The sequence below is a fragment of the Castor canadensis genome, chromosome 8 (genome assembly GCF_047511655.1).
Source record: "Castor canadensis chromosome 8, mCasCan1.hap1v2, whole genome shotgun sequence".
Lineage (NCBI taxonomy): Eukaryota > Metazoa > Chordata > Mammalia > Rodentia > Castoridae > Castor > Castor canadensis.
This window is the reverse complement of record NC_133393.1, coordinates 31,162,470-31,174,643: the sequence shown is the minus strand read 5'-3', so window position 1 is coordinate 31,174,643 and position 12,174 is coordinate 31,162,470. Positions and strand designations below refer to the sequence as shown.

General features: G+C 37.0%; 1 protein-coding gene across 1 annotated transcript in view; it reads right to left on the bottom strand.

Moving 5' to 3' along the window:
• The window catches only part of C8H6orf62 (chromosome 8 C6orf62 homolog), an 18,908-nt gene extending 6,734 nt beyond the window's left edge, over nucleotides 1-12,174 (bottom strand). The window contains exons 1-4 of the mRNA XM_020173058.2: nucleotides 10,693-12,174; nucleotides 8,937-9,113; nucleotides 7,004-7,126; nucleotides 2,018-2,152 (exon numbers count right to left, since the gene is read on the bottom strand). Of these exons, the coding sequence (XP_020028647.1) occupies nucleotides 2,018-2,152; nucleotides 7,004-7,126; nucleotides 8,937-9,113; nucleotides 10,693-10,821 (564 nt within the window). The 5' untranslated portion in view covers nucleotides 10,822-12,174. The remainder of the gene's footprint in view (nucleotides 1-2,017; nucleotides 2,153-7,003; nucleotides 7,127-8,936; nucleotides 9,114-10,692) is intronic.

Sequence of the window (12,174 nt, the reverse complement as noted above, 5' to 3'; positions counted from 1 at the left end):
ACCATTCTAGAAAAAAAAAAAAAAGAATAAAATGAACCATTCTAGTTTGCTCTGGACTGAAAGATTTCTAGGACTTGGGACTTTCAGTGCTAAACCTGGGGCATTCCAGGAAAACAGACTAAGCCATGCTATGTATACAACCCAAATTTGGCTCATGAACTTAAAATATTCATTAAAAAGGATACAAAGCTGTTTACTTTGGGGGGTAGGGGATGATGAGGTTTGAACTAACTGCTTTGTGCTTGCTAGGCAGGGGCTCTACTACTTGAGCCATGCCTCCAACCCAGCTGTTTGCTTTTTAACCCACAGAAAAGATCTGCCCTTGATACAATAACAGATGATTTACTACTTATATACCAAAATAACACTGATTTCTATATTGTACTGATACTTCATAATACGTTCACAGGAACATGAAGGGTAGTTTATCCATACTAGTTTATTATTTAAGCTTCTATGACTAAGAATCTTATGTTGCAGATTTCATTATAAGGGTGTAAGCTTTTAAAACTGACACAATTAACACCACTGCCCTCTACACAGTATTTTCAACAATTCAAGTGAAAGTACACTGCAAGTATTTAAAAAGGGAAAACAGTAATTAAAAAATAGAAGGAAAAATGAGTCAACTATAAAACAACTAACAGAAGAGAACTAAGATGAAGAAAACTGGGGAGGGAAAAAAAACCCATGTTATGCTTTCTTGTGTGGTTTTCTCAAATGCTTCCAACCAAAATTAGCTTTATTTTATAAGTGCCAGTTCCTTCACTTGTACCTATACCATAACTATTAAGTAGCCTATCAGCTTGTTGAGGTTAGTTCTAAGTGATTTACCTTTGTATTTTTTTATTCTTCTGCATACTCTCTCTCAAATATTTAGTCTGTAATATATAGTCTGTAATGTAATGAACAGCATAAATACTCTTCTTTTTAAAGTCTTAATTCATTTTCTCAGGCCTTTTCTGATGACAGAATGCAAACCACCATCAGTTTATATCCCTCTACCCTGCTTTCTTTTTCTCTTAGCATTTATTACTATGTATTTTACTTATTTACTACTAGGACTCCAGGAGTCCTAGTGAATCCAGGAGGGTAGGAATTTGTCTATGTTGTTCAGTGTTATATACTATGTGTAGCACTGTGTAAGCTCTCATTTGTTGAATGAAAAGTAAATACAGATGATGCTATTTCTTTAAGGTTAGTAACCTACCTACAAAGCTATTTATAAATTCTAAATTCTAAGCACTTAGGTCTAGGCTGACAGATTATTTTTTTTTTTTTTGCGGTACTGGGATTTGAACTCAGGGCCGTCACCTTGAGCCACTCCACCAGCCCTTTTCGGTGAAGGGTTTTTTCGAGATAGGGTCTCGCCAACTATTTGCCCAGGCTGGCTTTAAATAATGACCTTCCTGATCTCTACGCCTCCTGAGTACCTAGGATTACAAGCGTGAGCCACTAGCGCCCTGCTCAGATCTATGTTTTACAGAAAAAAACTAAACTGGAATATCTGGACTACTGCTTAAGCAGGATGGGTTTATTTTTTAAATACAAATTAACTTATCCCTTCAAATTCTAATTTAAAAGATCCATGCTAGTGCTTCTCAAAATATAGTGTTACAAATCTCCAAGAGATTTTATTCAAAATGTAGATTCTGATTAAGTAGAAGGAGAGTAGGGCCTAAGATTCTGTATTTTAAATAAGTTCTCAAATGATGTTCATCTGCTGATCCTACATCGCATTTTGACCTATTGAATCATGACTTTCAAAATTAGCTCCCCAGGAAATCCTAACATGAGCAAAGCTTAGAAACTCCTGGAGTAATGACCAGGATAGGGTTTATGTTCTGTTTTTAAGTAACTTCAAAAATAATTCCGTGTTGAGGGCAAGCAAAAGTAGGTATCTTATTTAAAAAAGTTTAGTAACCAAAAACCAAAGTAATTTTTTTAAAAGGAAGTTTACTAGTCAATAACCTTTTCAAACAAATACAACCTAAAGTAGTTTTCAAAAAAACCTTACCTGCAAGTGCTGTCTGTCAATGAAGAGAAACACTGACTGGCTAGGATTGTTGACAACAATTCCAGTCTTGTCCTTGCGGCTCAGTACATGCAGAAACTGTTTTTCATAGTCACCGTGATGAAACTCAAATTTGGCCTAATAACAAAAAATACAAATATTTGTATGCAGCTATAAATGTTACACTACCTGAAACAACTACAGCCATACACATTTATCTGACCTGTCCACTCTGTAGCCAAAAGTCACACATGACCACTCAGATTTAAATACATGCAATTTAAAATTCAATTCTTAAGCTGGGCATCAGTGGCTAATGCCTGTAATTTTGGCTACTCAGGGGGCAGAGATCAGGAAGATCACAGTTTAAAAACCAGCTCAGGCAAACAGTTGAAGAGACCCTATCTTGAAAATATCCAATACAAAATAGGGATGGTGAAGTAGCTCAAGTGGTAGAGCACCTGCCTAGCAAGTGTGAGGCCTTGAGTTCAAACCTCAGTACTGCCAAACCAAAAATAACCAAACGAATCTTGGTTCTTGGCAGGTGTGGAGGCATATATATATGTGCACACCCATAATCCCAGTGCTCAGGAGGCTGAGGCAGGAGGATGGTGGTCCCAGGCCAGCCTGGGATGCATAGCAAGAATCTGTCTGACAAACAAAAACAAAATCAAATAAATTCAGTTCTTTAGTAACACCAGACACATTTCAAATGTTCAACAGTTGCATCTGACTACTGGTCAGCACTTTAATCTCTACAGATATAGGACATTTCCTTCACTGCAGAAAATTCGATTGGATAGCACTCCGATATATAATTTGATTTTCAAGGAAAAGCTCTCCACCAACAGGACTAAGACCTAATACTCAAAGATGTTAAGCCAACATAAGAGTCACACTTTCAATTCTACTTGGCTCAAGACTCCTACCATAGAGTACTTTAAACCCCAATGACATCCCCTTCCTTTTGAATAGAACTCTATGGCTCTTATAAATGAATGTACTTATTACAAACTCAACTGAACATCTATCTCACCGGTTATGTGACCTGAAGCAAGCCCTTTAACTTTTCTAAACCTCATCTTCCTCATCTATAAAATACAGCTCTAACACATTTCAAAGGACAGTTAATTAAATAGGATTAAATGAAATAGCCCACTTGTCAAATACAGTTCTACTCCTCACACCGAGGGGTAATTTCAAGGGACATAAGACCCTTGAAATTAAAGAACCTTTACGTACTTTTTGCCTATACTCAGACTTCAACTGCTTAAAAAAAAAGTTTTTAAATTATCAAACACTATAATCAAGTAAGAGCATCCCTTTGATCTTTTTAACATGAGGAAAATCAACTTCCTTCCATAAAATGTCTGCAGGCAATGGGAGGACCAAATATTGGGCAAAAAGACCAGATATAAATAACCTATTTAGATAATACTGAACTGTAAATATGATTGTTAGTCCATTTGATTAGATTAACTTTTATTCCACTATGCCAAAAACAGTAGGAAATATAAGGATGGAGGAGCTGGAGCTTCAACCCAGGCCTTGTGCATGCTGGACAAGTGCTCTACCATGAGCTACATATCCCCAGCCGCTTTTTTTTCCTTAACACTGGGGCCGGACCCAGGCCATGCACACAGTAGGCAAAAGTTTTACACTGACCCATAACCCCAGCCCTCCCAGTAGTTTTTCTTATAAACCATAAAATATATGCTGTCCTTACATACTATTATATGTGCAGTGATATTCAACGGTACTTCTACAATTCAAATGCTTACTAAATCCTTGGTATTTTCCTAAGTATATGAAAAATATGCTATTAGCTACTGAAAAAGTGAATTTATTTTAACCTTAAGGGGCTGAAAAAGATACAGTCAAACATAAAACATTAATTTGTTTCAAATCCTTTACTAGAATAAGATGTGGTTATTATTATATCTCAAAGTGCAATGAAAGAAAGAAGCACTAACAGTGTGCAATTCAGGAGTACTGAGTAGTAATTTGGGATTGTGCCTTGAGAGCCAATCTTCCCAGGGAAAAAGTGGTGATGGTAATTTAGAAAATGCTATTCTAAGAAACAGAACCAAGCACAAATGTGTTAAAAATTGAAATACTTATTACTCAAATAAGAATGCTGAGAATATTCCAATATGGCAAATACCAGGGAAAATTAAGGCAGCCACTCATCATAACGAAAAGCAGTTTGTGAGACTGAAAAAGGCTTTCCGTATAGTTCTACGGTGTTTCAATTCTACTCTAGTGAATTCCTTCTTGGGGAGGGAATAGTTCACACCAAACCAAACAACTCAAGATAAAGGAATTCTCAGAGAAGGAGTAATGAGATATTCTAATAGTAGGAGAAAGAGCTAACCTGGGCAGTAGCATCAGTGATGAAAAGGAAAGATTTTAATAGTACTTCCCAGCACTTTATACTACTAAATATGACAAGAACTCAGTATTTAAAAACAAACTTTACTCTGGTTCCTGTTAAATCTCCCGGTATAAGTGTTCAGATTTTGCCAGACACTGGTGGCTCACGCCTAAAAATCCTAGCTACTCAGAAGGCAGAGATCAGGAGGATCAGTTTGAAGCCAGCCTGGGCAAATAGTTTGCAAGATCCTGTCTTGAAAATAACTAACACAAAAAGAGCTGGTGGAGTGGCTCATGTGGTAGAGTGCCTACCTAGCAATCCTGAGGCCCTGAGCTCAAAACCCAGTACTGTCAAAAAAAAAAAAAAAAGCATTCAGATTTTTAAGTGCTTAAAAGAAAAAGTCTACAAGTCAAAATTTACTTTTTTCATTGACCTTAAGACTTCTCATTCAGGATATTCAGAGTGGACACCTCTGTATTCCAAAGGTTCCATGTCTGCAAATTAACCAATCTCAGATTGAAAACGTGTGGGAAAAACAAAAAAAATCTTTACAGTTTTTTTTATTATTCCCTAAACAAAACAGTGTAAACTACTTATATTGCATTGGGTGTTACAAGCAATCTAGAGATGATTTAAAGTGGAGGGGTGATATGTCCAAATAAAACATATTTTATTTAAGAACTTGATATCAGCTACTCAGGAGGCAAACATCAGAAGGATCGCAGTTCGAAGTCAAGACCCTATCTCAAAAACACCCATCACAAAAAAGAAGAGCTGGCAGAGTGGCTCTTGGTGGTAGAGCACCTGCCTATCAAGTGTAAAGGCCTAGTTTGAACCCCTCTACCACAAATAAAAAGCATTCACAGGAATCTGAGAACCAATCCCCCCAGGATACTGGGGTGACTGTATTTTACATTTCTTCATGGAATTAAATTAGTTTCACAGCAATACCTTATTTACTGCAAATGAGTTCTAAAATTACAAAAGATGTTACCTATATCCTATATGTTATAGTCAGTCAGAAGACAAGGTAATTAGTACAGTGAACTTTTAAGAATATAGGGTAGCGAGGTTATGAACATAAGCTTAAGTCAGTTCAGGCTTTTATCTTGATTATTACTTAACTGAATGACCTTGGGCCTATTATCTACCTTGTCTCTAATTGCCTCAGTTTTTCTGCAAAAGGTGGCTCCTATCTATGTAGTTATTATAAGGACTAAGATTAATTAAGTATGTAAAATATTTAGTGAACTTGTAAAAAAGGAGGAGGGAAGAGAAAGGGAAGTTAAGAAAGAATATAATGGGGTGAATTTGATGAAACTACTTTATATGCATGCTGTAAATATCACAATAAAACATGTTTGTACAATTAACATATGCTAATTTAAAAAATTAGCAGAAAGCTTAGCACACAATCAACACAAGCATTAGTGATGATTTCAAAGAAAAAAGTAGTACCTAAGACAAGAGTATTTTCACTATATTTCAAATAAGGTCCCAAAGAAAAGGATACTAGAAATTCAAACATATATACCACCCATTTTTCCTAATGGAAAAATCCTAAACTAAAACAAATGCAGTGTCACTGGGAATGATGGTCAAACCTGCAATCTCAGCAATTCTGGAGGAAGATAGGAGATGGTTCAAGACCAGCCCAGGCAAAAATTAACAAGGCCCTATCTCAAAAACAAGCCAGGTGTGGTGGAATATGTTTGTGGAAGGTGGAAGAAAGATCAAGGTCCAAGATCCTATCTGGAAAACAAACTAAAACTAAAACGGGGGGGGGGGGGGGGGGGAGAGGGAGGACTTAGTAAAAGAACTCAGGGAAAAACGTTTGCAAAACCCCATCTCAATGGAAAAAAGCTGGGCATGGTAATACATACCTGTCATCCCAGCAACTGCGGGAAGTATAAAATATAAGTAACCATTGTCCAGGCAGGGCTGGGCAAAAAGTAAGACCCTATTCCCAGAACAACCAGAGCAAAAAGAGCCAGAACTGTGACTCAAGCAGTAGAACACCTGCCTATCAAGTATGAAGCCTTGAGTTCAAGCTCCAATACCAAAAAATAAACCACTAACACTGGGAATGGAGTTACAGCTTAGTGGAGCAGCATGTGCTTATTAATATCTATGAGGATTTCAGTTCAATTTCCAGCACCAAAAACATACTACTAAATTTACTTTTCTTAAAAAAAAAAAAAATTTTTTTTTTTTTTGGTGGGGCCAGGGTTTGAACTCAGGGCTTCATGCTTGCAAAACAAGCTCTACTGCTTGAACCACACCTCCAGTCCTACAAAACTGTTTCTAAACCTGTTATGAGGAGTGTGCATGGTGAGGGGAACAAACTTATCCAGACTCTCTCGATAACTCCAATGTCCACCTTAAAAGATTTTCCTTGGCCCTTGTTTCCAAGATACACTAGACAGAATAATCTCAAGAGAGTCCACACTCCAAATGCTTTTTTCTCTTACATCACAATATCCAAGAGGACAGAAGGGATTTATGGAATAAAACTATCAGGAAGTACATTCCCAAATAATTTCTTAAGTTAGACCCCATTGTAAGAGTTCTCACTTACTGAAGTGTTCACCACATTTTATTTTAGAATACAATACCTGAACAGGCCTAAAAGGCTCATCAGATTCTTTCCACCTAGAGAACAGGAGACAGACAATTTTCTCAATATCATTCCGAGGCCAAAGAATGAAATCCATCTCCTGAGTACAGCCAATTACATCCTGCAAAATGACCAAGGGAAAAAAAAATTTTAACTTTCAAGGAAAAAAGCTGTAATAAGCAAGCAAACCACTAATTATAGGCTTTGACTAAAGAAGCATTCTACAAGTACAAAGGCCCACCATTTATTATTTTTTGTGTATGTGGTACTCAAGGCCTTCACCTTGAGCCATTCCACCAGTCCTATTTTTGTGAAAGATTTTTCGATAGGGTCTATTGTTTTTGTGTGGTGGGGTTTATTTTTTTGGTTTTTTTGTTGTTGTCATTGTTTTGAAATAGGGTCTCACAAACTTTACCCAGGCTGACTTTGAACTGTGATCCTCCTGATCTCTGCCTCCTGAGTAGCTAGGATTACAGGTGTGAGCCACCAGCACACAGCCTCATTTTGTATCTTAACATGTAAAGAGTAACAGGACTATATATATGCAATCTAAATAGCTCATAATCTAATCTTAATTTTTATCTTGTAGAATCTACAAAGACATTCAGTCCAGTGTCCTTCACAAGACCTAAATTCACTAGTACACAGTTAAATCTCAAGTATGTTGGAACGTCTAATGTGAATCATCTTATTATGACTGAAATGATATTTTTGTCGTGTTGACAAAAAACTGCTTTTCTCTATTTTTGTTCCTATTTATTGTCATAGCCAGTGTATCTATTTTCAAAAGCCAAAAACCTCTTCCAGACCAGTACAGTGCCCCAACTAGTTGTTCAAATATGCCCCAGTTTAACTTCCAATGTGTTTCAGAAGTTTCAAATTTGACAGCAACATATTTTCATTTTCACTTTAGCTTTCAGCACGAGGCTAGTACTCCACTCAAAAAGCACTAATAAAACATTATTTACAAAAAGCACAAACACCACTATTAGCACAATTCCAAATAAGCTAAGTTACCCAGTTTTTATTTGGAGGTAAATTTTAAAACACAAAACCAGTTCAAGAATTTAAAAACATCTTTTTTTCTTTTGTTTTTATTTGAGATAGGGCCTAGAATTCACAATCCTCCTTCCTCAGCCTTCAAAATGCTAGGATTTAAAACAATTTTATGTGTAACCATTTGTTTGCCAAGTACCTAAAATGAAGTGGAGGAATTCCTGTACATGCTTTATCCATATAAGAATGGTTTGAGGCAAAAGCTATATTTTTTCCAACTACATAAACATAGTATGTGTTTAAAGTCTCTTAAAACATGAACCCCTTTTTTTTATTTTTATTTTATTCATATGTGCACATTGTTTGGGTCATTTCTCCCCCCATCTCCTCCCCTCTCCCATCCCCTCCCTCCCTTACCCCTTGCTACCAGGCAGAAACTATTTTGCCCTAAACTCTAATTTTGTTGAAGAGAGAGTATAAGCAGTAATAGGAAGGACCAAGGGTTTTTGCTAGTTGAGATAAGAATAGCTATACAAGGAGTTGACATGTATTGATTTCCTGTACATGTGTGTTACCTTCTAAGTTAATTCTTCTCGAACTAACCTTTTCTCTAGTTCCTGGTCCCCTTCTCCTATTGGCCTCAGTTGCTCTGAAGTATCTGCTTTAGTTTCTCTGCATTGAGGGCAACAAATGCTATCTAATTTTTTAGGTGTCTTACCTATCCTCATACCTTCCTTGTGTGTTCTCGCTTTATCATGTGATCAAAGTCCAATCCCCTTGTTGTGTTTGCCCTTGATGATCCCAGTTCTTAACACAGCAAAAAAGGCAAATTTACCTATAGATCCATTACCATAATGACTACCCATTTTCAGAGGGGGAAAAAAATCCCACAGCGTAACTCACAAAAACTTTCCTACCAAGACTATAAAACTTACCCTTCTCATAGACTGGTATCGAGGAGCATGGAGCTGTACCACATCCTTCTGTAGAAGCTCTATGGAACTTTCCAAGGAATAGCTGGAATCTCGCACACCTTTCAGGATATTTTCTTCATAATTATTTGTCATGACTGGTATAACCTCAGACACTTCAAAAAGTGCTGATTTTTTCTTCTAAAAGAGAAAAAAGTATATTAGCCCTATGAGTATACTATCAGTATTAACACCCCGCTTATATAATGTCAAATACCTTTATTCCGAAGTCAGCAAAATTCTTAACTATCTCAAGTACTTTTTATACAGAAAATGTCTTTATTCAGATAGTTGGATCTTTCTGTTCTTCTTCCATTCTCTCTCCAACCACACACAAATAAGACTATTTTTAGAATGTTTAACTTCTCAGTTTTATAGCACTATGGTATTGTACCAAGTACTTATAGAGAAAATGTTTCTTAAGACACTCTGAGGAACAGAGACCAGGCACCCCAAAGTTTAAAAAACTTCGGTGATATTAACCGATACAATTTCACATATCTAATTCTACATACAACTTAAAATCTCAGCAGGTCATGAACAATCATGAAAGATCTTGCAACTACACTGGTATGATCCATTCACAGAAAACCAAATTTTCACAAATGTTAAAGAACTAAATGTTATAATTTGGGGACTCTTACAAACTACATACAAAGATCTAGTCTTATCAACTTACACCTTGGATTAGACAGTCTACATTTTAATACCTTCAACTAAAGAAAAAGCACAAGGAAAAGGAAAAAGACAATGTGAAAATCTTTAATTATCAGTCAAACTTGGGACAATTACTTCAACACAAATCACTCTGAAAACACTTTGTGATACTGTTATTACTCTAGCAGCTGAAAGTTCTGTTAAGAGTGTGGGTAACAGCCAGGAGTCTTCCCAATACTACATATAACCCTATTAAGATTATTTTGAAAGATAACCATCTAAGTGCAAAAATCAAAGTAGCACTTTGTCACATTCATAACCTAATCTCCTGACAATTTAAGACACTGTCCGTTTCAAGTTTATCATGCTGGATACTCACAACTCATTATTTGAAAATTTAAATGAGGAACAAATTCTGATTAAGACCAAAAAATTCCTCAAGTCATTTTGAATTTTAAGAATTGCACTTCTAGCCAGGCGGCAGTGGCTACTCAGGAGTATCACGGTTCTCACAAAAATAGGGCTGATGGAGCGGCTCAAGGTGAAGGCCCCGAGTTCAAGCCCCAGTACCACAAAAAAAAGAAATAGCACTTCTAAACAAATTCAGTATTTAATTGCTCCTAAAACTTGAAATGTACTCTATTTCATTTAACATACCATGAAAAAGATACCTACAATCACAAAGTTGAACAGGCCGATTTTTAGCATTTTGATTACAAACATCCTTTTTATATTTTACATTAGACAATTCATAAATTCAGTTTTAAAGTCCCCTATGTTACTCCAAAGTTTTACAATGTTATCCAGCCCATGTCAACTAAAAGTACATCCTACTAAGCTTTAGAATTAAATCATTTCCAAGCCAATTAAAACAGAAGGGCCTTTCAGTCATAATTTTATTCCAACTGATCAATTCACAGAATCACCAATAAGAGTGAAAAACAAGGCAGACTTTCTCCTAACACTCTTTTAACTGACATTCATAATTATTTAAGACTAACAAATAACAATATACACTTAAAAAAATCACTTGTGCTAATTCACATTAAGAACTTTAAATTACCTTCTCCTTGAACACAAAGGCAATATACATCTTGAAGTCAAACTGGTCAGCTAGAGATTCTTTTTTCTTTCTAAGCTGAGCACGTAGTCTGTTCAGAGCTTGTTTCTTCCGGGAGTTTGGGTCCCCCATTTTGAAATACAGGTGGTACTAAAGCCTTTGGAAATTGTCACTAAACTATGGGCACTTTTTCTTAAGACTCAAGTACAACAGAAACAAGTCATTTTTTTCTGCTAATATGATTGAATAGCTAAAATCACAACTGTAACCCCAAAACTGCACCTTCTGACAATATTAGCAGACTGTCATATTACAGGGTCAAGAAACAAAAGCTGATGTCCAGTCATGTTCGGACAATGTTTGGGGTCAAATGGGAAAAAGGAAGGGTAAGAAGGAAAGAAAGAGAAGGAAATACTTGAACTAACTTTCTGTAAAACACATTTGGCTTAACTGCCAAAAATAAAGGCTTTCAAAGGGGAAATGAAAATCCTGATAACAATCAGGATTTAGGTGTGCAATTAAACACAACCGACACCAGTCCAATCCTTGAAATCCATCCGGATTTTCCCCCTTTTAGAAAAGGGATTAAGAAAAGAAATGGGGAGGGGAAAGTGTGATCCTTGCTTCCCAAATAGAGAAAGAAAAAGAAACAAAAACAAAACCCAAATCAGGGTAGGTGAATGAAACTGAAATATCCAATTGGATTTTACCCAGCCAGATCCATGGCTGTAGTACCTAATTAATTCTTAGTTATTTCAGATTTCACTATTGCTATGTATTGTCAGTGCCTGTTATTGATTACACTTGGTGGTGAGCAAAGACAAAAGTGCAAAATCAGTAGAGAAAGAAGGGGAGAGGTACAGGGTTTCCCTGCAGTCAACTACAGTGTATACCGGGGGTGGACAGCTGTTGCCCAAAGGAGCCATGAGAAAAAATAGCGGAGTCATTACCAACTTCCCCATAACCCACATTTTCACCCTGAGGCGGCTGCTAATGCTGCTGCCAAGGAGAACCATGATGGCAGAGGGAAAGGGGGTATATTGTATGGTATTAATAATTATTCCGGCTCTGTGGTTAGTCCTGATTAATGCCAGGGATCCCGACACCCGCAGCCCTGCGATAAGTTCTACATTCCCCAAAGGAGCCTTCCTTATGAATTTGCCCCCGTTCAAGATGGTGGGGAGTGCGATCTATCTTCTTGTGAGCATAGCTGAGGCAAAGGTGGCGGGTTCTCCCAAATCCCAGGCAATGCCCGGGCACCACCTGCCTTCCACCCCCCAGGTCCCACCCCCACCCCTTGCCTTCAGCGGCAGCGACTCACTCGCACCACGGGAGACACAGGATCTCTCAGGCTTTCACTCATTTCATCGTGGAAACAATCCCCGCCCGGGTAGAATAGGCGGGAGAGGGTAAATGGAAAGGATCAGTGAAAAAAAAGAAAGTAATTGTTAATGATAATAATAATCACTTTTTAAAGTAAGCCCA